We start from the raw sequence: 26,002 nt of genomic DNA, 5'->3' as shown, positions 1-26,002 counted from the left end.
AACCTGGGTTGTGTTCCAGCACACGTCAGAAATGTTTAACAGATCACTAGAAAGGGGTTGCTTATTCTCCCCCCTTTCATATTTGTCCCCTTTGTACTCAAACCATCCGAGTGCTCCGCAACAAGAAATTAATTCCCCCAAAATTATAGTGTAAAATAACCATTCCCTGACTCCTGTTTTATGGGTCATGGATGGGCTGAACGAACCGAACAAGGAATTAAATTTGGGTTAGTGGCTGAACTCTTGCACAAAAGCTATTTTGAACAGTTCTTTGTTCAGAAGTTTGAATTTAAAAGGGGGAAGTTGAAGCATTTCAGGTTGTTTCGTGTGTGAACCCCCAAGTTCTGTGTGAATTTGGAGATAAACACAAGTTGGCCTTGAGTAAGGACAGAATAGGGAACTGGGGGTTAATTAATTAACTAGGATTAACTAGTTCTGATTCTTGTAACTTACTGAGGGATGTTACTGAAGCCACACAGCTGCTGGGAGGGAGTGAGGACCCTGCAGGAATCAGTCTTTAGTCGGTCTTCATTAAAGTGTTGTTAATTAATAATGTTTTCTGTGTGGCCAGGCTAGACAGGGCTTGGAGCAACCTGGGGTAGTAGAAGATGCCCCTGCCCGTGGCAGGAGTGGAACAGAATGAGCCTTAAGGCCCCTTCAAACCCAAACCATTCAACCATTTGACGACTCTAATATTTTTCTGTTGCTCCTGGTTGCTTCTTCTCTTTCCTCTGTACATTTCTGCTCATTTATTTTACCTTTAGAGGTGTGTGTGTCCAAGTTCAGGCCTTCCACGGCCATTTGAAGACCATGAGCATTTCCCTGCCCTGTCCCTTGACCTCTCTTGTTGAGCCAAGCACTGGGAACTTCCACAAGGTTTTGCACAGGGTGGGGAAACACCAAGCAATAAATGCTGCTTGGGAGTGGAAATATTTCCTTTCTCTTCCACTTTGTAGCATCAAACATGCCATGAGAGCTTTCCTAAAGGGAAGGTCCCTCCTCCACTGCTGCTGGTCACAGAAATTTGGTAATTAAACGCTGACCCTTTCCATAGATTAAATAGATTAAATTCCAGACACAGAACTCACTGCAGGGGGGGGATTGGAGGCTGAAGGCCACTTCCAGCTGTGGCTTTCCCCATGGGTGGATACTTTGGGTTTGCTTGGAGCTTTTTAGGCTCTCCTGCAGCAGGATTTCAGGGTGCTGTTCATCTACACTGTGTTTTCCTTCCTGCCTCCATCCTCAGCTTGGAATCAAGAGGCACATGTGTCCGTGTGCGTTATATAAAAATTCACCCAGAAGGTCTCTCTGTCTCAAAGACACTCTGTGAATGGCTGACTCGTGGTAATTAATAAAGGAAGAAGTGTATTAAGGCAAGGAAATTGCCTCAAAAGTGTTTTTTAATTTATTTTGATGATCAGCTTGAATAATTTATTGGAATATTTCATAATGTACCAGTAAATGGACTGCTGGGAACATTTAGAAAAAATAATTAAGTCTTAGCAACTGGGCACCTCAGTGCAGCAGTTTCTGGTGGAAAATCTTTGGCATCTGAGCAATGTGTGTGTTGTGTGCACCCAAATCCAAGCTGCCAGGATGAATTCCTGGCTCCCAGGAGAGAGACCCTCAGGTCTCTGTTATGTGTTGATAGTACACAAGAAACAGCCCTGTAAGTAATTCCAAAATGCCAAAACGTGGAGAAGCTGCTGCCATGTGCAGCTGTGAACCAGATTTGGGGAGTGGTGTTGGCTTGTTGGGTTTGGTTGTGTTTTTTCCTTTAAATGGGCAGTCAGCTGAGTTGGTGCCTCCAGTTGTGGGTTGTGTAATTTTGCACAAATTCCTTCATGCCTTCATTTTTTCCCTTTTTTATGCTGTGTCCCTGAGCTACTTTGGTTTCTAAATTCAGGCCTTACATATTTATCTGTGCCATTCAATTAGACCACATCCCCAATGCTGCTCTATAGTTTCACAGTATGTGGGAAATTTGGTAATTAAATGCATGCAAATGCTGCAAGAATAGAATAAATTAATTTTCCTTAATATCAGCAGGCCATTTGGTGATGTCTCAGAGATAATGTGACCAACATACTGGCTCTTCTCTCCCCTTCTTGCCATCTTTTTTGAGTCTTTACTGTTATTGCTCTAGAAATACCCAGTCAGGTTTATAGGAAGAGAATCCTGGCCCCGCTGCTCTCTGGAATTACATAAGGAGGGAGATCTGTACTCCAGGTTTTTTTGGATCTCCAAATAAAACCTGAGCTGGAAACAGCATTTGAGCCCTACGTGTGTGGTGCAGCTTCAGATTGATGTGTGGCAAAAGGTTGTCACAGCAGTTGCAAGGGATAACCTGAGGTCCCTCAGAGTGGTTTGCACTGAGTGTTCCAGCTTTGAAATGCTGGGATCTCCAGGTATTCTTCCCAAGGACTCAGTTGTTTATTGGGTTTTATTTATTCCTGAAGCCCACTGCACTCCAGAGAGTTGTGGTTCTCTGTTTTGGCTTCCCTGAACTCCTCCCATGTGAATTGAGCACAGTCCTCGTGGCCTGGGCAGGCTGGGGGTGCTGAAATAGCCGAATTTTAACAATTCGTGTCATAGTTTGCAAGGAATCTCAAAGTCATTCTTTTCTCCAGATCTTTAATGTTTATTTGGATGCTGTGTTTGTGTTGCCTTAAAAGATCTGACCTTACTGGTTATCTTTTTCCTTGCTTGAGGGACCTTATTCCAGGCAGCTCTGGGATTCATTCTGTGCCATATCCTCACGATTTTTGTGCCATATCCTCGTGGGTTTTGTGCCATATCCTCACGGTTTTTGTGCCATATCCTCATGGTTTTTGTGCCATATCCTCATGGTTTTTTGTGCCATATCCTCATGGTTTTTTGTGCCACATCCTCACGGCTTTTGTGCCTTTCCTCTTGGATTTGGTGTTTGTGTCCCTCCCCAAGCACCGTGTCGGGGCTGGGTTCTCTTCCAGCCTGCAGCACTGCAGTGCTGTTGCATCAGTGCAGGCTTTCTGTCATTCCTCTCCTCCCTTGGCCTCTTCTGGAGTGAGAACAGCCCGATGAAGTAGCAGCAGCTCAGAAATGCAAGGTATTGCTGCTCTTCCTGCTGCTGGTTCTGGGCCTGCCAGGAGGAGCAGAGCTGCAGAGCGCTGGTGGGCGGCTGCATTCGGGGGAACCAACTTCCTCGAGCTCTGCTGCTCGTGGCAGTGGGTGGAGGAGAGCAAGGGGCTCCGTGGAGGGATGGGGCAAACCCTGCCAAGGCAGGCTGGAGGCTCTGGCAGCTTGTCCTCGCCTGTGCCCTGCAGCCCTGCCTTTGCTTTTGTCGTTTGTGGTGTGTCTGTTGCCAACAAGACCCTGTGTCTAACCCAAACAATCAGAGGAATTGAACTTTCAGGAATCACTGTTGTGCTTGATGGAAGTATTTTTTAAATTATTTCATTTTTTGTGGCCTCAGATTAATAGAAACCCTCATAATTGATGGAATTATGGAATGGTTTGGGTTGGGAGGGAGCTTAAAGCAGATCCAGCCGCAAACCTGACATGGCAGGGCCACCTACAACTAGCCCAGGTTGCCCCAAGCCCTGTCCAGCCTGGCCTGGGACACTTCCAGGGATCCAGGGGCAGCCCCAGCTTCTCTGGATGACCTGTGCCTCAGCACCCTCCCAGGGAGGTGTTTCTTTATAAAATTCTGTAAAATGAAAGGGTGACATTTGACTTCCTGATGCAGAGCTGTGATGTGCTCATGAGCAGGTGAGGCAGGTAAGCCTGCTGAGGGCTTGGCCCTACCTAAAGAGCACTCAGAATTCTCCTTGGACTTGGTGAAGTCATTAGGGAACTTCTCATAACTGCAGGAGCACCTGATAGGGCATCAAGGTGTTTTTTGGGAGTGCTCACATTGGTGCTGCTGTAAACCCAGCCCCAGGTTCCTCCTGTGTGTACCAGGGAGTGCTTTGCTAAACACCTTGTTAGCAGAGTGAGGAATGTGCTGGTACCCTGGACCAACTTGATCTGGCTTGGAATTTTGTCTAAAAATCGGTTTTCCTGAGAGCAGTGACTGGTCAAATTATTTTTGCAGGAAAATAGTGGCTTTGAGGATGAAGTTGCTTTTCAGAATGGTTTTTTCTAGAGTAGTTTGTGTTCAGGAGGGCCCAAGCTGGGGTAGCCACCAGTGGGGCTGGGGAGATCCTACAAGCTGCTTCTTGCTTGTGGAACTCATTGAGGTGGCACCTTGGGCAGTGACAGAGGGGTTCAGCTGTGCCCAGCCTTGGTGTGCACACGCCTGGAGCTCATTTTGGGGCTGAAACCAGCAGTCTGCTCCTCCCTCTGATGCCTTCAGTTTTAGCTTTCATATTTTCCACGTTCTGTACTGCATTGGTGTATAACTCTGAACTTCAGATAAAGTGTTTTAGTAAGTTCTCCTTACAGCTCAGTCACACAAAACAATCCTTTTCCAGCCCCAGAACCAAGGACAGAGCTGCAGCTTCAGGCCCAAAAAGTGTGAACAGCGGGGAATGGAGGAGAGCAATCTGGGAGGATGGGACTTCGTAACCTGGAGCTGGGATTGGACAGTTAATCCGATGTAGACATGGACCAAAACTTATAAAAGTGTGAAAACTGCTGACTGGGTGTCCATCTTGGGTGGAGCCAGGCTCTTGTGCTGCCCAAGGTGCATTCATTGAGGCTATCCTTTTAAAAAAACCCTACTTTGTTTTTTAATTCTGTCTAGCTCTGTTCTAGGAGCCTCTCAAGGCACTGCCTATAGCCTCAGGGTCCGAAAAACATAAATAAAAATTTATAATTGTATGAAAAAGTCGTGACCATTGTCCATCTTGGGTGGACAGTGAGCCAAGAGCCAGTGAGCCATCTTGGGTGGGACAGCAAGAGCCATGGCTCTTGTGCTGCCCAAGGTGCATCCATTGAGGATATCCTTTTGATAAATGCCTACTTTATTCTTTAACTCTGTCTTGCTCCGTTCTAGGAGCCTCTCAAGGCACTGCCTATAGCCTCAGGGTCCGAAAAACATAAATAAAAATTTATAATTGTATGAAAAAGTTGTGACCATTGTCCATCTTGGGTGGACAACAAGAGTCACGGCCAGGTTCTTGTGCTGCCCAAGGTGCATCCATTGAGGACATCCTTTTAATAAATGCCTGCTTTATTCTTTAACTCTGTGTGGCTCTGTCCCAGGAGCCTCTCAAGGCACTGCCTATAGCCTGAGGGCCTGAAAAGTGTAAATAAAAATTTATAATTGTATGAAAAAGTCGTGACCATTGTCCATCTTGGGTGGACAGTGATCCTTGAGTCAGTGAGCCATTTTGGGTGGACAGCTGCTACCCAAGGTGCATCCATTGAGGACATCCTTTTAATAAATGCCTGCTTTATTCTTTAACTCTGTGTGGCTCTGTCCCAGGAGCCCCTCAAGGCATCACCTACAGCCTCAGAGCCTGAAAAGTGTAAATAAAAATTTATAATTGTATGAAAAAGTCGTGACCATTGTCCATCTTGGGTGGACAGTGATCCAAGAGCCATCTTGGGTGGACAACAAGAGCCACGGCCAGGTTCTTGTGCTGCCCAAGGTGCATCCATTGAGGACATCCTTTTAATAAATGCCTGCTTTATTCTTTAACTCTGTGTGGCTCTGTCCCAGGAGCCCCTCAAGGCATCACCTCGTGGGGAGGTGAAGAGCAGGGCTCCCCGTGGCTCTCCCCATGCTGTCCTGACCTCGTGCCCGTGTTTTCCTCCCCGCAGAGCTGACCTGCCCGGGGTGCAACATCTCTAAAGAAGCTGCTGCAGGATGAAAAGATGGCAGCGCGGCTGCTCGCACCACCAGGCCCCGAGAGTTTTAAACCCTTCACTCCGGAGTCGCTGGCCAACATCGAGAAACACATCGCGGAGCTGAAGAAGAAGCAGCGCTCCAAGCAGGACAGCAGCCACCGGGACGACGATGAGGACAGCAAACCAAAACCAAACAGTGACCTCGAGGCGGGCAAGAATTTGCCTTTCATCTACGGGGACATCCCTAAAGGGCTGGTTGCTGTGCCACTGGAGGACTTTGACCCTTATTATATGACCCAGAAAGTGAGTCTGCAAGGAAGGAGTTGCTAAAGTGCCTTTTTTTTTTTTTTTTTTTTTTCTTGGGAAATTACAGGTTTGGGTATGGGTTTAAACAGAAGAAAAAAAAAGAGGGAGTCTTGGATGGGGATTGTATGGTTGTTTTGTTTTCTTATATATTTTCCTGTGAGGTTTAAGAGAGGTGATATGATCGCTTCTATCACCTCAGTCTTTAAGGATGGAGTTAAGAGAGCAAGTTAGGAAACTAAAAATAGTTCAAGTTGTGCTAATGTGCCAATTTTAACCATCAGGGCAATAAGAAGAATTTAATTGAGGGGTAACAGTAAGGGTTTCAGTGTGTATTTCATCACTTGCATGGAATTCAGTCTGAAGTTGATGGTTACGAAGCACTGGGACACAGAATCATGGCAAAAAAGGAGACTAATTAACTTGCTTTCATCTTAATTTTTATTTGTCTAAGGTGATGTGGCAGGAAGCATTTATGGGTGCTGAGGTGTTTGAAGGAATGGTGTCATGAGGAGATGGTTGGCAAACTCTGCTGGGGATGAAGGGGAGGGAATGAGGAGCATGGTCACTGATTTTATTGGAAGCAAAACTGAGGTTCTTCAGTGTTTAATTTCATTGCTTTCTTTGATACAAGTGTAATTGAGGCAGCTGAGACAGTCACCATCTCAACTGCGGCTCAGCTGTGCCTCTGGGGGAGCTGCAGATTGATCTGTGTGGGTGACAGGAGCTGTGATGTGGCTGTTCAGAGCTGGCTGCATGTGGAATCCGTGTCATGGGTGACCAATGTTGGATGAGTTTTTGTGGGACAGACGTTTGTGCCCAGCTCAGAAGTGACTCTGAGACTGGCAGGGCATCATTCACATGAAATCAGCTGAATTTGGGCAGTGATGAGAGTAACTGACCCTTCTTTACTGTGTTCACACTGATTAATTTAATGGTTGTTTGCGTCAATTAATTCTTGTGTCCAGAGTGCTGAGGGCAGGTTCTGACTCAGAGCAGGGCTGTGAAATTTGGGGATCTGTGTCTTGCTGATGTGCTCCTCCAGGAGATGCACCACCAGGAGCTGCTGTGGGAGCAAGGCAGCTCAGTTATCCTCAGGAATACTCTATTTATTAAACAAATATTTTCTCTTTATTAAACCAGTCTGGTTCTGGTGAGAAGAAGTCATGGAATTAGAGAATTTGGGTTGGGAGGGACCTTAAAGCTCATGCAGTGCCACCCCTGCCAGGTACAGGGGCACTTTGCACTGTCCCAGGGTGCCCCAAGCCCTGTCCAGCCTGGCCTTGGGCACTGCCAGGGATCCAGGGGCACCCACAGCTGCTCTGGGCACCTGTGCCAGGGCCTGCCCACCCTCCCAAGAGAACTCCCAAGGTCTCTTGACCCCTTTTCCCACACAGAGGAGTTAGGAAATGTCTGTGAACACAGAGTTTTGCAGCCTCTCTGTGTCTGTGAGTTGGAGGGGCGGTGTCAGTGGGAGAATTGGGCTGATTCATGGTTTTTTCTGGCTGAAGGAGGGGGCAGTGCTGAAGGGGCAGTGGGCAGAGCTCCGTGGTTCCCAACGTTCCAGCCCAAAGAGGAGGCACAAACGGGAACCCCGTTATCCCTCCTGCTGCATCCGTCTCCACGTTTGCCTCCCAACACAAGGCTATTAATAAACCTTTCATTTTTAGAGGAAGAAATGAGCTGCATTCCCCTCTCTGAAGGCATCTGTCACATCTCTGGGAGCGCCGTGTGGAATCCTTGGCAGGCTGAGATGCAGGGAAGGTTCTGGAGATGGGAGCAAAGCCCCCCAGCCCTGCTGAGCTCGAGCAGGGTCTGGCTCTCCCCACAAGCCCTGAATCCTCTGCTCCCTCCTGTCGTGTCCATCTCAGCATGGCCTTGCCTTAGTGCTCCTTGCTGCTTCCAATACTCAGTGACTTTCCACAAAGAATTTTTTTTTTAAGGCCATTAAAAAAGGCCCTTCTCTGAATCATCAGGAATTACGAATCTGCTTGAATCACGGGAAGTTTTCCAAGATTTTTTTTTCCCCCCTCCCTCTCCAGAAGGCTTTGCATCACAGGTCTTTGCTTTTGCAGCGTGCACAGGGACAAATCAGCTGGTTGCTTTTCCCTGCAGGAGGACACAGTGATCTTGGTTTGTCTAAGGAAACAGAAACTGCATTTTAACAGAGCAGCTGAACCTCCCAGCACCTGTAAACTGATATTTAGAGGAGAAACAGTGTGACCTGGAAACAGAACCGTGGCACAAGTCCTGGGTTTGTAGCCCAGCAGACCTGTAAACTGATATTTAGAGGAGAAACAGTGTGACCTGGAAACAGAACCGTGGCACAGGGAGTCACAAGTCCTGGGTTTGTAGCCCAGCAATGGTTTTGTGCAAGGTGCTGCTCTTTCCTCTGCTCAGTTTCATTTTGCAATATGGGAGTCAGAGAATCCCAGAATCCTTGAAGCTGGAAAAGAGCTCCAGGATGAAGTTCAGCTTGTTCCCAGCTCTGGGCACACTCTATCCCCCGAGTGTCTTGAAGTGAGGGGTAAATTATTACTCTGAGGAGAATCTGGAATCCCTTTGCTCACAGGCAGCAGGTTTGGGAGCAGCTTTAGCTCCTTTTTGTCTCTGTGTAAGGACCAGAAATAATTTTTTCATGATTTCTTGTTTTACAATGTGTAATGGCCTTCCAGTTCCTGGCCTGAAGCACAGGGTAGGAGCAATAGTTACCCATTTTTATTATGGAAACCCAAACCAATTTGGGTTTAATATATCAATTAATATATTAATTTATCAATTAATATATCCAGAAGACAGGTACATGAACTTCTTTGTTCACATGTGCAAAGAAAATTCAGGAAAAACCCTGTGTGAGCAGCCCCAGCCTTGGGAGCAGAGCAGCCTCATGGCCTTAAATCCTTCAGTGTTTATTAAGACATCAGGGACATCTTCCACTTTCATTCCTACAGCCAGGATTTCCATTTTGGATGTTTTCCCATCTTCTACACCTCCTTTCCCTCTGATTTTCCCTCTGCACGTGGTGTTTGCCAGGCTGGGGCCTTGCTCCTCGAGCACCTTCCATTTCCAACTCCCTCAAATTCCGTCCCTGCTGCAGGATGAGGTGAAGGTGCTCCTGCTTCTGCAAAGGCAGCAGAAGGTCCCTGGACATTCTGTGAGCTGAGGATAAGTTTGGGTGGATGGATTTCAGTGGGAAAAGGAAGCCTGTCCACACACACGTGAGGTCTGAGGCTGGGCTGCTCCGAGGTCACCCACGATGCCACAGAAGCACCTGAGGATCTCTCCGGAGCCTTCGTGCCAAGGGAGTGACTTGCAGCTTTGTCAAGTCACATGCCAGGTTTGGAAACGGGCCCTGTGGGTCCAGAATGTCACCTTGGCCCAGGAAAATCACAGGGATGTGAGGGACATCTGGCTCTGGGATGTGCCTCAGGAGCCTTGGCCCGTGGTGACTCTGCAAGGTCACGACACCATTCCTGGGTTTGCATTTCAGCGAAGCCACCAAAACAGAGGAAAGAGTCAGAACCATCCCAAAAATCAGATTTTTATTCTTATTTCCAGTGTCTCGTTGCCTTTCCCAGGCCTTGAGTGCTTAATGGTGTTTTTTCTTGCACTCTGTCTCACCAGTTGGCTTCAAAGGAGCAGGAAAAATGAGTGTGGAAGGGAAAGAGTGAGGAAAAGAGATTGGATTCCCTGGCAGTCGTGTTCTGCAGTCCTCTCCAGGTGTTGGAGGGAAGGCAGAGTGTGATGGAGCTGTTGGTGCTGTGGATCCAGGCATGCAGAGCTGGGAATGCCAAGTGTGGAATCTGCTCCCATCTCCTGAACAACTGCAGCCCACTCGTGATGGGGGAAAAGGTGGAGAATTATTTCTGGCACAGAGGCAGAGTGGATTTCCTTGCACAGACAGATTGTGAGGTCAATAAAACTTAAAAATTAGGAGCTCTCTCCAGCAGCTCCACATCCTGCCAGGGCAGCTCTGCAGGCAGGGTCATCCCCCCTGCCCTGCTGGGGCTCAGCCCAGGCTCAGGGGCTTCCTGAGGCACCTCAAACCCTTCTCCCCAGGGCTGCTCTCAGGGCTGATTGTGTCTGTAATTCTGCAGCCCACAGGGTGCCTGAGTTTGCTGTCAATTCCTTTTCCAGCAGCCCCAGTGGCTCGCTCAGGGTGTCACCAGGAAGTCTCCCCTGCTCCACGCCGTGTCACTGCTGCAGGAGTGTGCTCCCATATGTTCTGAGGCTGTTCCTAAAGCTGTTTGCTTCTGAAATCTCCTGCCCACTCCCCCTCCCTCCTCAGCCATTGCAGAACTGCTCAGTGGCAAGCCTGCAGGAAGCAGGAATGTTTTAAATCTTGATGGAGCTGGAACGATTCTTGCCATCCCCCAGTTGCTTCTGTTGCTCTCAGTCATCATTTTTGCAGATTGATTTTTATGAAACCTTCCTTTATGAAGAAGGTTTTGGTGAGTCCTGATGAACTTGATGGAAACTAAAGAGGATGGAGTTTTTTCACAGCTCTAACAAAGGGAGGCTTTGGGAAGTCCAAGCAGACAAAACCATCTCTTAAACTGACTGCAAAATACCTTTTTCCAGGTATCACCTTCCTCTGAGTTTTGAGCTTTGCTTCAGCACATCTTAAAAGCTCTTAAGGATGTTCTTGGCCCAGATCCAGAAAATGTTTTAAGAGCTTGCAGCCATTTTGAAATGGAGTTTTAATATGTCAGCAGCAGAATGGAGAACTAAAAGAGGGTTTAAATTGCCAAACACTTCTTGGCTTTTGGGCTTTCCTTCCTATTGACAAGACCAAGTAGAGATTTACTCAGGATTTTAGAGGGTACACGGGGGAATGGTGGATCTCAGAACTGTCATAATCCATGAGCAGACTGGAATTCTGACACCTCACTGCTGTGAGGGCTGTGCTGAAAGGCCCGGGGATGATGGGCTTTACAGGCAGAACAATTCAACAGGTTTTGTGGTCTAAAAGGAGAAATCTGGGCCGAGCACAGGGGGAAAACAAGGAACTGCCTTGGGTACAGTCACATAACAGGTGAGGAACTGAGCAAGAAGAACATGGAGTTCATGTCTGGTGGGCAGTGGGATGAAAACTTAGATTTCTTCATGGGAAGGGTGGTCAGGCCTTGGAGGGGCTGCCCGGGGAGGTTTGGAGTCCCCATCCCTGGAGAGGTCCGAGGAATGTCTGGGCACTCAGCACTCTGGGCTGGGTCATTGGTCACAAGCTGCACTCAGTGGTCTTGGAGAACTTTTTCAGCCTCAGGGATTTGGGGATTCTGTGGTTTCACAGCAGGCAGTGCCAAATTCCTGCATCAGTCCTTGTGAAAGTGGGTGTTCCATGGGATCCCACCAAGGGCTCCCACCCTCGTGTGGGGCAGTTCCCATCCACCCGCCCCAGCTGAGTTTTGGGTTCTTCCACCTCCAAGAAGCCGCACACACATTCCTGTGTCTCCAGGGGAAGGATGGCTTTACTCCTGCCTTGCTGATTTTGGCTGAGTGAGCCACAGGCCACTGCCTGGGGGATTTTTCCCATGGGAAATGGAGACACAGTGGGACTGAGCCACCTCTCAGAATTTCTGAGTGGGGTTTGGGAAGTTCCTGTCTCCTTCCAGCTCCCCTTGTCCCATGTAATATCCAGCATGGTATTTCTGGAGGGTTCATTGCTCAAAAGATGTGGGAGAGTTGGGAGATCCTTTTAAAAGAGATTTAAAAAGGAAGGGGATGTGAGTCCTGGAAAGTTTGTGGTGTCAGGGACGGGGGGAGAGCTGATTCCTAGAATTGGGTGTCCCCTGAGCACTCTGTAATGGCAATTTTGCAAAACTTTGGGCCTTTTAGGAGGTTTGTCCATGCCAAGGTGAATTGGTCATTAATTCTTGATGCTGCAATTTAAGAGCTGTCCAGGACTGTCTTTAAAGTGCTTCTGGTGGGGACGCATTAGTGGTTCTGCTAACGAACCTTCCTCTCTTTGTGCTGAACCACAATCTGATTTTGATTTCCTTTGCAAATAATTTACTGCTCAATGGTCTAATTTAACCAAACGAGCTCAAACATGTTGTTTCATTGACGAGGAAAATGACAAATTCCCTAAGAGTGAGTCTCCTGGGGAAGCCTGTGCTGGCAGAGAGCCCTGGTGGATTCCCTGGGGCTGGGCTCTGAGTCCAGCTGTGCTTTGGGGCCGTCCTGGAGAGGATAAAAACGGGATAAAAGGTGCCAGGGAAAGGGCTTTGGCTTCTCAGTGCCCACAGATTGCATTTTTCCCTCTGGCTGGGATGGTGGCTGCTCTGGCTGTGCTGCTGTGAAGCGCCACAGACCCAGTTTGCCCCTGGTGCTCCTGGTGCTGCTCTCTGCAGGGAGATGGACCAGCAGAATTCTGCTCCACACTCACATGGGGCATTCCACAGGTTCTTAATGAAGAAATGAAGCTGAAATTCATTCCACGGGTTCTTAATGAAGAGTGAACCTCACATCTTCAGCAGCTCTGTAGGGAAAAGCAGTGAGAGTGCTGTGCTGGGGATGACCTGTGTCTGCTGGCCTGGGGGACTCTGCCCCCACATTTTGGTCCTGTTTGCCTGTCAGTGTCTTTCCAGGGATTTGTAACTGTGGGATTTGTTGTGGTTGTCTGGGGAGTGTGATAAATCACTTATGGGGAGTTTTGAGTAAGTTTGAGACAAGACCTCTGAGTCGTTTTTAGTGATGCAGTTTATTTTTTTTATTTTCTACCTAAGAAGGGTGAGTTCAGCTCACATTGTTACAGCATCATTCAGAAAGTTACAAGACCTTTTAAAGACTTTAGTAATTAACCAATTAAACACTGCTAGCAAAGGTAGTTATATTTTTGACCCAATCCTTAAGTATTTCATCTTACAGACCCATACTACAGTGTAAACTTTCTTAGCCAATCATGTTGTAACACACAAACCTATAGTGCTGTATTCCAAACTCCTTCTTTACTTCTGTAACTACTTTTATTTTTTTTTCTATATCCTAAACTCTAAAACTTCAAACTTTCTTTATTTAGCTTAATGTGTCTCTACTTTAAATCCACATTCTCATTTTTAACACTTAAGTTTAAAGGCCTTTTCCAAATCCTGTGTTTAATTTTAAATTTTAGCTTACAAGCCCCAAATTCTGAGAGCTCTTTGCATTTCACATTCCAGCAGGAAGGAGGCTGTGCCAGGTCTGCTCCCGAGCCTCTGGACACCTGGGTTCTCATCCTTGGAGGGGAATAACGGGGTGTGGGAGGGGAAAGAGGGGCTTGGCTGGGAGGTTTGGCTTCTGCCCTGGCTGAGGCCTCACATTAAATGGATTTTTGGGGTAGAATTACCCCTGCTGTCCTGGTGGGTGATGCCCGTGACGTTCAGATGTGTTGTACCCTAATGGGAGCTTCATAAAGGTGATTATTTTTTAAAAAACCAACAGAAAATGCTGGGTTTTTACCCGGGAATTTTGTCTGCTTTGTACAATTCCTGCTGTGATTTTCCTGCATTAACTCTCTCTCTCTCTCTTTCTCTTTCTTTTTTTCTCTGCAGACCTTTGTAGTACTAAACAGAGGGAAAACACTCTTCCGATTTAGTGCCACACCTGCCTTGTACATTTTAAGTCCTTTTAATCTGTTTAGAAGAATAGCTATTAAAATTTTGATACATTCATATCCTTTTTATTACTGAGTTCCCTTTGTGGATTTGTTGAAAATCTCTCAGCTGGTGTCTTTTGCTAATTTTCCATTTGTTGAAAATGTCGTTGTTGCTTGCTCAGTTCACAAATGTAAGTGCCAGTTCTGCAGCTGGAGATGTGGCCTCAGAATATGCCCAAAATCCAGATTTTCACTGGAGGAAGAAGCAGTTCTTTAGCCACATCCAATGGAGGGAAATCCTCCTTTATTTTCTCTGTTCACACACATGGATGAGTTTGTGCTTCATGTGAAGGAGAGTTAGGTTTTAAGTGCTATGGAAATGGTTAAATGGAATGAAAATATAATGAAATAAATACTAGAATATTACATGGAAATAAATAGACTTATTAGCTGGAGAACAAGCCACAGCCACCTTGTCTGTAATTAGACACTGTCTAATTTCTTGCTCTTTTGGCATCTCTAAAACATCTTCCTAATGGCAAAGCTCTTCCAAAATGTGCCACTGCAGAGCTTTGGAAGCACCATCTGAGGTGTTATTAGGAGAAAAAATAATGTGTTTTATTGACTGAGCTGCTTCACCCTGGTTATTTATTTATTTTTAGAAAATGGCTCTGAAATGGAAACACATCCACATGGTTTGGAGGCTTCTGTAATCTCCCTTCCTGCATCTGAGATGGAGGAGAAGCTTTTCCATCTTTTCAGAGTCGACCTGGGGATGTTTCCTTGGCTCTGAGTTGTTTCTTGTGGCCCTTCCTCCCCCTGCACGTGCAGCCGAGGGAGAATTTCTGTCAGGCTGAGCCCGAGGTGCTGCTGAGGGCTCCGGGGTCTGTCTGAGTCCCCTGAAATCAGTTTGGAACTCAGATATCTGCGTTTCACCACTCTGCTCCTGATTCAGTGCTGCGAGTGGATGGGTCTGGGGGCAAGCTTTCATCGAGTCTCTCAATTGACTTGCTGAGACATACCAGAAAATAGAACATTGATTTATAGAAAACTACTTTAAAAAGTATATTAAATTTAAATAGAACAGAGAATTCATCAAAATGTGACATAAAATGCTGTTTATGTAGTCATGTATGTTATATAGTAAATATATATATAGTTATAATTAGTGTTATATATAGTTATAACTATATATAATTACATGTATAGTTATATAGTTAAATATATAAAAATATATCTAACTATATATATGGTTATGTAGTATATAAATAGTATATATAATACAGTATATAAATATAAATATATTCATATATATAAATAGATATTACATATTTATATTTACACTGTATATAGTATAATATATTAAATATTATAAATAGTATATATTTAATATATTATAGTATAATATATTAAATAGATAAATAATATATTTATTTATATATTTATATAAATTTATTATTATTATAATTATATATTAAAATATATCGATATTTTAAATATTTATATAGCATATAAATATTGTATATTATGCAGTGTATATAACATATAGTATATATAATACAGTATATAAATATAAATACATTCATATATATAAATAGATATATCTTTATATTTACACTGTGTATATAGTATAATATATTAAATATTATAAATAGTATATATTTAATATATTATAGTATAATATATTAAATAGATAAATATTTAATATATTATACTATATACATTATAAATTATAAATATACTATATTTATAAATATAATTATAAATATACTGTAGTATATACTATACTATATACATTATACATTATAAATATACTATATACATTATAAATATAAATTTATTTATAGATTTATATAAATATATATAATTATTATAATTATATATGTTGAAATAGATAAATATTTTAAATACTTATATAGCATATAAATATTGTATATTATGCAGTGTATATAACATATAGTATATATAACACAGTATATGAAATATATATATACATTTATATATTATTTTAATAATAATGAATATTAGTAATAAATTTTTATATATGTATGTATATATATATATATAAATATTATTTATAACCCAGTGCATCCAGCATACAGACACTGTATATAGCACAACACATTCAAAGCAGAAATAACCTGATTTCCCACGACTGCTGGGCAGTATTAGCAGCCCCCAGAGCAGCCTGGAGGTGCTTGGGTTTTCCTGCAGCCGGGGATTTGGGATCTGGGGCTGTCAGGCGTCCCCGCGTGTCCCTGTGCTCCTTGACTTGGCCCACAGTGTTTAGCATGATCATCATGTGCACTATTCTGACCAACTGTGTGTTCATGACTTTTAGTAACCCGCCGGAGTGGTCCAAGAATGTGGAGTAAGTAGGAGTTGGTGCAGCGGAGTAGCAAACGTTGTGTTTGTAGGAACCTCCCAGAATGCTGAGTTGGTTCCCTTCAGCCCCCTCTTCCTCCCTTTTTTTTTTTCTGGGGTTGTTTTTTTTTGGTTTTTTTGGGGGGGAGGGTTTGTGGGATTTTTTTTTTGTTTGGTTGGGTTTTTTTGTTTTTTGTGGTGGTTAGGTTTTTTTGTGGGTGGTTTTTTTTTTTGTTTGCTTTGGGTTTTGTATTTTGGGGGGAATTTTTGGGGGGGTTTTCTTGTTTTTTGGCGTTTTTTGTTGTTTTTTGGTGTTTTTTTTGTTTGGGGTTTTTTTGTGTTTTTTGGTGGGATTTGTTTTTGTTTTTGTGGTGGTTTGGCTTTTTTGTGGGTTTTTGTGTTTTTTTTTTAATTTTTTTGTTTGGTTTGGGTTTTTTTTCTGGGGTTGTTTTTTTTTGGTTTTTTTGGGGGGGAGGGTTTGTGGGATTTTTTTTTTGTTTGGTTGGGTTTTTTTGTTTTTTGTGGTGGTTAGGTTTTTTTGTGGGTGGTTTTTTTTTTTGTTTGCTTTGGGTTTTGTATTTTGGGGGGAATTTTGGGGGGGGTTTTCTTGTTTTTTGGCGTTTTTTGTTGTTTTTTGGTGGGGTTTTTTGTTTGGGGTTTTTTTGTGTTTTTTGGTGGGATTTGTTTTTGTTTTTGTGGTGGTTTGGCTTTTTTGTGGGTTTTTTGTGTTTTTTTTTTTATTTTTTTGTTTGGTTTGGGTTTTGGATTTTTGGGGGTTTTTTTGTGTTTTTTGTTTTGTTTTTTTTTGGGAGGGGTTGTGGGATTTTTTTTTGTTTGGTTGGTTTTTTTTGGTTTTTTTTGGTGGTGGGTAGGTTTTTTTGTGGGGTTTTTTTGTTTGCTTTGGGTTTTGGATTTTTTGGGGTTTTTTTTGGGGGGGGTTTCTTAGGTTGGTTTTTTTTGGTTTTTTTTGGGAGGGGTTGTGGGATTTTTTTTTTGTTTGGTTGGGTGTTTTTTTGGGTTTTTTTTGGTGGTGGTTAGGTTTTTTTGTGGGGTTTTTTTGTTTGCTTTGGGTTTTGGATTTTTTGGGGTTTTTTTTGGGGGGGGTTTCTTAGGTTGGTTTTTTTTGGTGGGATTTTTTTGTTTGTTTTTGTGGTGGTTTGGCTTTTTTGTGGGTTTTTTTGTGGTTTTTTTTTTTTTTTTGGTTTTTTTTTTTTTTTTTGGAGCCTTTTATTTAAACCAAAGCCTCCAATTCACCTTTTTTCACTACTAAAACGACATTTCCTCGTGGCAGGTACACATTCACCGGGATTTATACGTTTGAATCACTGGTGAAAATCATTGCCAGAGGTTTCTGTATAGATGGCTTCACCTTCCTGAGGGATCCCTGGAACTGGCTGGATTTCAGTGTCATCATGATGGCGTAAGTTGTGCTTTTCCAGGGATTTCTGTGCCTGGGAGGGGACGAGGCCTCAGCAAGAGGGAAGCTTTATAAGGAAAAAGAAGATCAAGGAAATCTTCAATGAACCCCCTTGATTTTTCCAAGGAAATTTTTAGCCTGATGAGATTTCAGCTCTAAACTGCAACAGCATGGAGTTAGTGGAGTTGCTACTGCAAAAATAAAAAATAGGATTTTCTGAAAATTGCCAAAAAAAAAGGATTTTCTGAAAACTGCCGAAAAAAAATAGGATTTTCTGAAAATTGCCTTGATTAATACAAAGTTTTAGGTGATTCATGCACCAGAGGGGCAGATCAGCATAGGGACCAATATCTTGAAATTCCAGTCTCTACCACTCCTTCCGTGGGCTGTGACTGGAGGCTGGACTGTGATTAACCCATTAATAACCCATTAACAACCTGTTAATAAGCCATTTGAACCCATTTCCCATGAAGCTGCAGTGTCAGAAAGGAGACATTTGGTTTTCCTTCCTTGTTTTTTTCTCTTGTGTTGGATTGGGCTGATACTGAGGATCATGGCCATGTCTGAGTCACATCAGGAAACACACCCTAAATTCCTGGTTTTTTCCATATTTTCCATTTTTTTTTTGCCCTGAGCTGATCCTGGCTCAGACTTAGTCCTGCTGATGGACACCTGGTCTTTGTCACTGGTACTCCGAGCTGCTGGTGAAGAAATATTTTTGCCCTTTCACACTTTATTTTTGGAGCATTGCCTGTGGCATGCTTGGGCTGCCATGTTCACCAAAGTCTGATGGAGCAGAGATCAGAGGAAGGCTCAGGAGCTGCATTCCAAGGCTTCAGAGCACTTGAAGTAAAACACTTCAATCGTATTTTTCTTCACCCAAGATTGTTCCGTTTCCTGAGTTTTTTGCATTTTTCTACCTCTCAGTTGTTTGTTTAAATGGTGTACAAAGAATTGAGTGTTGTCCATGAAAACCAGCACCCAGGAGCTGCCAGCACCTGAGTTTTGCTCCAGAGCAGGTGGGGATGTGCTGTGCCCAGTGTGAACTCCCAGCGTGGGTGCACGCAGACCAAATCCCACCTGGCACTTATCCATCCCTTAATTTCTCCAGAAATTATCAGATCTCACCAGTTTTAAGGCACTGGTTTGCAAGGAATGTCCCCAGTCCCTCACTGGTGTCTGTAACCCTTTCCTTTCCAGAGGCCAGGCTTTGCCTGTAGGCTCCGTACAATTCTTTTTGTGTCAAGGGCATTATTTAAACCACACTAAGAGTTTTTTAAAGCCCTTGAGGCCTTTCTGCAGCAGTAAAAATCTTGAATGTTGAGCATTTCTTTGCTTTTTCATACCAAGTTTCTCCCCAGGCAGCACAGAGGAAATATTCTCTAAGCTGGGGTAAAATATAACCCTGTTACTTTGCACTAAGCCTCTTCTCCCCTGTGCACCTTGGGTTTATCTGCTTGCAAAAAGAAAATCAAACCTTCTGTGGCTCACAAACAGACATTGAAGCATAAAGGATTAAAAATGGAGGATGCTAATTAAAATGAAGGATGCTAATTAAACGGAAGGATGTTAATCAAAGCAGAAGATGATTATGTTTTCTTAAAAACATGAAGTGAAGCGAATATACCTGAAACCCCTGATCTGAGGTACAGTCATGGAATCATGGATTGGTTTGGATTGGGAGGGACCTTAAAGCTCATCCAGTCCCATCCCCTGCCATGGGCAGGGACATTTCCCACTAGCCCAGGTTGCTCAGGGTGGTGTCACCAAATCTCCTCAAATATTTGGCATTTTTACAATTGCTTTCTTCTGCAGAGATTCAAAGTTCCAAATTCTCTCTAAGAGTGTGTGAAGTTTGGGGCACCATGACATGAAAGAGATCTGAAGCTGTTGGAGAGGGTCCAAAGCAGGGTCTGGGGGATGGGAGAGGGCTCTGGGTCTGTTCAGCTGGAGAAGAGCCTGAGGGGAGACTCACTGGGGGCTGCAGCTTCATCCCGAGGGGCAGCTCTGAGCTCTGCTCCCTCTGACCAGGGGCAGGACACGAGGGAGCCACTGCAGCTCTGCCAGGGGAGGGAAATCAGGAAAAGATTCTTCTGCAAGGGGGTTCAGGCAGTGCCCAGGCTCCCCAGGGGATGGGCACAGCCCCGAGGCTGCCAGAGCTCCAGGAGCTGCTGCCAGGGATGCCCAGGGTGGGATTGTTGGGGTGTCTGTGCAGGGCCAGGAGCTGCACTGGATGATCTTTGGGGTCCCTCCCAGCTCAGGACATTCCATGATTCCAGCTGAGGATGGGTATCCAACCATGTACCTGGGCAAGCTGCTTGAGGAGCAGAGAGACTTAAACCACATTTTACCCCTGCACCTTTGTCTCTCTCTCTCTTTTCAATGCCAGTTCTGAAGCGTTTTAAATCACAAGCTGTTTCCTACAAGCAGACAATTTATGCAAAGGAAGGTGACCCCAACGGTGCCATTAACTCTGGTTTAATTCTGCAGGTATATAACAGAGTTTGTAAACCTAGGCAATGTTTCAGCTCTGCGCACTTTCAGGGTTCTGAGAGCTTTGAAAACTATTTCTGTAATTCCAGGTAAGGCGGCCCCGGTTGGTGTTTAGCTGTCGGGTACAGGCCCCTGTGAGTGATGTATTGCTTTGTCTGTAGTTGTTGTTTTATTTTGGTGTGTGTATTGTCATGGTGTTTTTTGTGTGTGACCTCCCTCATTGCAGATATGTCACAGAGTTTGTGGACCTTGGGAATGTCTCAGCATTGAGAACTTTCAGAGTTCTCCGAGCTTTGAAAACTATCTCTGTAATTCCAGGTGAGAACCATTCAGCATTAAAGGCTGGGCTTGTGTGTGTCTCCTCTCTGTATCTCCCCTCCCCTCCTGCACTGCTCGTTCCTCAGAAATGGCACTGGGATTTTTTCCATGGGATTTGCAGTCTGTGTAACAAAGCAGTTTGAAATCAAGGCTCCCGGGCCATCAAATTATGGGATGAACAGGCTGTTACTCCATATTTTTCTGTCTTTGTATGAACATTTCATACTGATCTCTGAGACTAAAGCCAGGCTTTAAAGTTTAACTCCAAATGAAAAGGATCAGGCTCCTCCTCAGGCTGAACAGTTTCTGGCTCAGGGACTCGCCCTGTTGTTGTCAGTGGTTTTGAAGTTGCTCTAGGAATCATTTTATAAAGCAACAGAGCAAAACCCAACCAAGATTAAAACCTTTTTGCCCATTTCCTGTGCCACCCCAGAGCTGGGCTTGTCAGGACCACCCTTCCCAAAGCTGCTTCTGGACTTGTAACTCAGCTGGGTGTCACAGGGTGAGCAGTGGCCCTTCCTTTGGGACACCATGGAGACATTATGGACTGAGAATCCCAGAATTCCAGTCTGGTTTGGCTTGGGAAGGACCTTAAAGCTCATCTTGTTCTACCTCCTGCCATGGGCAGGAACACCTTCCACCAGACCAGTTTAATCCCAGCTCTGTCCAGCCTGGCCTGGAACACTTCCTGATCCTGAATTCTTGTCCAGAAAAGCTTCGTGCACGTGGTTTCTCAAAAGTGCCCCCAATTCTGAGGTTAAGCTCAGGCCTCAGGTCTTACAGGCACTCAGACATCTTCAGCTTTTTGGTTTCCAGGTGCTCTACCTGTTACCCAGAATAACTCCTCGATGAGTTTTGGCCTCAGTGCCTTTGTGGTTTGTTCCCTCCTGCATTCCCTGCTTCTTTCTCAGGCTGCCAGGGACCAGCCTGTGCAGTTGTAGGACACATCCCTTTTGTCCCACCCCAGACTGCCAACCCCATCAGCTGTACCTGCCTGTTGTGCATGACGATGATGATGATGGTGGTGGTGGTGATGATGATGCTCCTGTGTGGCACCTGCTTTCCTTGCACCCAGTGAGAACCTGCTGGAGTGATGTTCCTACTGAGCCTTCCTTCCTGTCTGGTGATATTTAAGAGCAAAAAACCTTTGGGAATTGCTGTCAGCAGTGGGCCTGAGGGGTGGTTGTCGTTCTCTCAGCCTGCTCCAGGGAGCTCAGAGGAGAAGCATTGATGTTCAAACCAGTTTTGCCTGTGTTTTGCTTTCTTAATTGTAGCAACGTGGAGATGATGCAGCTTTCAGGAGCTGGTTGCTGGCTGTGTGACAGCATGCCTTGTGTTCCCATGGAGGGGACAGAACAGCTCAGTTTTGGATCATTCTCTCCATAGAATTCAAAACTTACGGAGTTTTACTTCAAATGGCAGGGGTTGGGCTGAGCCCTGCTAAGTTCAGCACATTTTTGATGTAATTTTTATTAGAGGGACAATTTGCTGCATATTTTGATTGAATAAAAGGGATGATTTGCCACACATAGCCAAGGGGATCCTGTTTGGGTGTTGGGGACACTGATCGTACCTGAAATGGCAAAAACTTTGGGGTTTTGGGGGAGGATTGTCCAAGTGTGTTTCTGCAGCACACATCTTGGCCCCCTCCATTTTGTGACAGCAGGAGGAGTCTAAAGCATTTGAATAATTGGCCTTTTGGGTTATTTAATTTAAAGACATAAAGTGTTCTTTATGGGTTTTACCACTATCATTTTGCAAGGAAAAGGTGATTTTTAGAATACACTCAATATTAAAATGTAAAGGGGCTCCCTTTCTGCTTCAGCACGTGGAATGGGAATTTTAACTCTGTGCTGAGCTACTGAGAAGCTCATTTTAGTGTTTTGAGTGCCATCTACGCCTTCTGTCAATAAGTGGAATTAAGATGTGTTTGAGACAAGATAAAAATGGGAAATACCACCAGAATTTGACATGCCATGGACAAAATTCTGTGCTCTCTGTGGATCTGTGTGACAGGAGCAAACTGTGACACCCATGAGCTAAACCACCAAAAGATCCTTTTTTTTTTGGTGGAAAACCTATATGAAACCGTGATGGTCTCAAGAAATTTTCCATATTGGCACCTGAGTTCTTCTATTTTAATTGCCACGTGGGGACACACCTGAGTCACACCTGCATGCCACAGGATCCAGGGAAACCTGGACCCGTGGAGCACGGGGTGGTGGCTGCAGCTGGAAGTTGTTGGAGTTGTGTTTGTTGAAGTGTTCCCAGTCCTTGGGCTGGGATCTCTCCTGCTGCCAGTCCTGTCCTGGTTCCAAACTTCTCCTGGCACACCTGAGGGAGAGCAGCATCCAAAAGCAGGAGCCCAGGTGCTGATGCCCGTGGGTGCATGTGCAGAGCAGAGCCGTGGGATGAGCATGGCAAGAGGTGCTGGGGGTGATGTGTCTGCCACAACAGCAAAATCCTGCTCTGTGCTGGAAAGTCCATGGAAAGTTTGGATGATGGGGATAAATGACACTTCAAAATAGAATTTTTATAAGGAATGTGTCTGCAACTGTTTGTTTTGGAAGCTTTATGTTCCTGGGATGGCTCTAACCTCTGTTGGCTTACAGGGGTTTTGTAGGAGGAGGTTGGAAGGGACCAAGGTTTCTGGTCCAGGATTTATTGCAAAATGCTCATGTGGTCTCAGCTGGACCCTTGGATCTGACTGACCCCAAATCCAGCAGTGATTTATTATTTTTTTTCTCCTTCCTCCCTTCACTGCTCATTTATAAACCACAGAATCATCCTACTTCACACCAGAAGGGGTGACTAAAGGAGCCTAATTCAGTGCTGTTTCTGCATCCAAAATTCTAGCTAGTTTAGACCCATCACATAAAAATTAATTCTGAGTTCTCCCCACTCACGAGTTTTGCCTCTCACGGACCAGACTGGTGTGGGAAACCAGCAGGATTCCTTTTGGAATGTCTTCTTTTTGATCCTGAGCCTGTTAATGATCCCAGTGGCCTCAGTAAATCCCAAAGCACCGATGCTGTGGGTGAAGCCCTGCCCTGGCTGTAACCAAAGCCACCTCTGAAAGGGGAGATTCTGCTCCTGCAAGGGAGGGGAAGTGCTGAGGCAGTTCAGTTGAGCAGGAGAAAACCCAAGACGTGGAGAGTTAAAGGTATTTGATCTCTGTGAGTTGTTGCAGCCCGTGCCAGCAAGCTCAGCTCGAACATGGCTCAACGTGTCCATGAGGATTTTCGTGGCAGCAAATCCCAATTTGATCTTCATTTGACAAACCTTGTGCGTGGGGGAGGAGTGATTCCCCACGTTCTGCTGTCCCTGAGGCTCAGGGACAAAAGTTGGGATGTGGTTTGTTCTGACCCATCCTTGCCTCCATCCCAGTGTTGTACTGGCTGGAAATCCTGACCACACACGCTTGTTCCCAGGAGCCTCCACCATTCATAGCCACAACCTTTCCCACCACAGAGTCACTCTAAGGTACTGAATTAATCTGGATTTGCAGTGTTTTCCTTCTACAGGAGTGATTTCTAGTCTTGTTTCCTTCTCCACAGGCTTGAAGACCATCGTGGGTGCCCTGATCCAGTCAGTGAAGAAGCTGTCGGATGTGATGATCCTGACAGTTTTCTGTCTCAGTGTCTTTGCCCTCATTGGGCTCCAGCTGTTCATGGGCAATTTAAGGAACAAGTGTGTGATTTGGCCAATTAATGTGAACGAGACCTTCCTGGATAATGGCTCCAGGGGCTTCGACTGGGAGGAATACACCAACAATATGTGTAGGTATTTCTACACTGAGGCTCCCTAAAACCTCCTGACTTGGCTCGATGCAGGAGTTCCAGCATGTTTCATGCTGTGGTGTGTCTGGTTTTCACAGTGAAAACCACATGTGCAGAAGTTTTTCAGGGCTTTTTTTTTGATCTGACCTTGTTGAGATGTTTCTAGTTGAGTTCATCCTTTAGAAGTGTTTGGATGTGCTCTTTTGGCTAAATAATTAGTCCAAAATATATTTTTTACTGATAAATTTCTCAGCAGTGCTTTTAGGAGGCTTTTAAGTGAAGGTTTTAATGCGTTATAGTCTATTAAATTCTCTAACTCCATATGTGTGTGAATGTAACCTCTTCTTTTTCATCTTCAGCAAATTTTTACATCATTCCTGGTGCCCCCGACCCTTTGCTCTGTGGTAACAGCTCAGATGCAGGGTGAGTGTTGAGCTTCATTAACAGTTAATCAGTTATCCCTGATGTTACCTAAAGCTGGCAAAACCTCTGGAATGTTCCCTGTTGCTTCCTCTGTTGGTTCTGGTGTTATTTCACCAGGTTTCAAATGTCTTAACCTAATTATGAATCCATTGCTGATGCAATGTAAGGGACGTTTTCCCTGTCAGGAGGCAGCTCTGGCCACCAATGGTTGCCAGTGACATTATTTCCCTCTGAATCCAATCAGAGAAGGGTGGATGGGGGCTCAGAAATGTGAACTTGCCATGTGCTGTTGGTTTTCCACCCCGACCTTCAGCTCTGAAGACCCTTCTGGCCCAAGCTCCTGCCTTGGGCTCAGGCTTAGGGAAAATGCAGCGTCTCATTTCCACAGGACAGGGAGAGCAGGGCTTGCCTGAAATCCTGCCTCCTTGTGTGCTGTCCTTAAACGATGTGGAAAGAGCTGCTGTTTGTTGGGAGGGTGGTGGCAGTGGGCAGGGAGAGCCCTGACCTGGCTCTTGTCCCTCCCCAGCCAATGTCCAGAGGGGTACACGTGCATGAAGGCAGGACGGAACCCCAACTACGGCTACACGAGCTTCGACACCTTCAGCTGGGCTTTCCTGGCTTTGTTTCGCCTTATGACTCAGGACTTTTGGGAAAACTTGTATCAATTAGTAAGTAAACTCTTTCCTTTGGTGTTTTACTTGGGGAGAATTTGGGAGTAAAACAGGAAAGGGAAAAGAGAAGCTTTGTTTTAGTCCTTCTCTCCAAAAGAGTGCAAGTAAAGCTTCACAGGGAGGTTTTTTGGGGGGAGGAAGGGGACATTGCCTCTCTTCAAGTCCAGAAGGGATGGTGGGTCCAGCTGAGCTGTGAATTAATTCAGGAGGAGCCTTAGCCCTGGCTGCAGGAGGCTGTGAGCATTCAGCTCTGCTCACGCAGGGTGCTCAGGCTCTTTGGAGGGCACAGAGTTTTCTCCTGACTTGAGGATGCTTTGGGGACCTTGCTGAAGCAGCTGTTTCTTGATTTGGTTTGTTTTAAGGGAGTCTGAGCATTGGGTTTCACTCTGTGCCTCTGAATTCTTTTCATTTTGGATGCTCCCTTAAGGGAAGAAGGTGGATGTCACCTTTTGTGTTCATGGCTAAGGAATGTGCAGGGAAAACGCTGAGCTCTGGAATATTCAGCACTGCTGGATTTTCTTAGAAACATTCAGGTCAAGAAGCTTGGGATCAGCTCTTGCATCTCATGTCAGGGAAGCCTGAAGTTGCTTTTTTTTCCCTTTTCTAATCCCTCTGCCATTCTTTTCCACTTCCAGACTTTACGAGCGGCAGGAAAAACCTACATGATCTTCTTTGTGCTGGTGATCTTTGTGGGATCCTTCTACCTGGTGAATCTGATTTTGGCTGTGGTGGCCATGGCCTACGAGGAGCAGAACCAGGCAACCCTGGAGGAGGCAGAGCAGAAGGAGGCAGAATTCAAGGCCATGTTGGAACAGCTGAAAAAGCAGCAGGAAGAAGCACAGGTGAGAAAAAAACCAATTCCTCTCTGTAAGGGTGGTGAGACCCT

At 45.0% G+C, this 26,002-nt stretch overlaps 1 protein-coding gene across 4 annotated transcripts in view; it reads left to right on the top strand.

Moving 5' to 3' along the window:
* Nucleotides 1-26,002, top strand: part of SCN8A (sodium voltage-gated channel alpha subunit 8) — a 58,502-nt gene that overhangs the window by 4,597 nt on the left and 27,903 nt on the right. For 3 of the 4 annotated variants that reach the window (XM_039705837.1, XM_039705836.1, XM_039705838.1), the window contains exons 2-10: nucleotides 5,749-6,078; nucleotides 13,608-13,726; nucleotides 15,933-16,022; nucleotides 17,307-17,435; nucleotides 20,152-20,243; nucleotides 23,801-24,022; nucleotides 24,382-24,445; nucleotides 24,972-25,113; nucleotides 25,752-25,958. In XM_039705837.1, the coding sequence (XP_039561771.1) occupies nucleotides 5,803-6,078; nucleotides 13,608-13,726; nucleotides 15,933-16,022; nucleotides 17,307-17,435; nucleotides 20,152-20,243; nucleotides 23,801-24,022; nucleotides 24,382-24,445; nucleotides 24,972-25,113; nucleotides 25,752-25,958 (1,341 nt within the window). In that variant the 5' untranslated portion in view covers nucleotides 5,749-5,802. Of the gene's footprint in view, nucleotides 1-5,748; nucleotides 6,079-13,607; nucleotides 13,727-15,932; nucleotides 16,023-17,306; nucleotides 17,436-19,922; nucleotides 20,015-20,151; nucleotides 20,244-23,800; nucleotides 24,023-24,381; nucleotides 24,446-24,971; nucleotides 25,114-25,751; nucleotides 25,959-26,002 lie in introns of all 4 variants that reach the window. The other variant, XM_039705839.1, reaches the window with a different exon arrangement.

This window comes from Passer montanus, unplaced genomic scaffold, assembly GCF_014805655.1.
Source record: "Passer montanus isolate IOZ18808 unplaced genomic scaffold, ASM1480565v1 scaffold187, whole genome shotgun sequence".
In the NCBI taxonomy this organism is placed as follows: Eukaryota; Metazoa; Chordata; class Aves; order Passeriformes; family Passeridae; genus Passer; species Passer montanus.
This window is presented reverse-complemented; position numbering and strand designations above follow the sequence as displayed.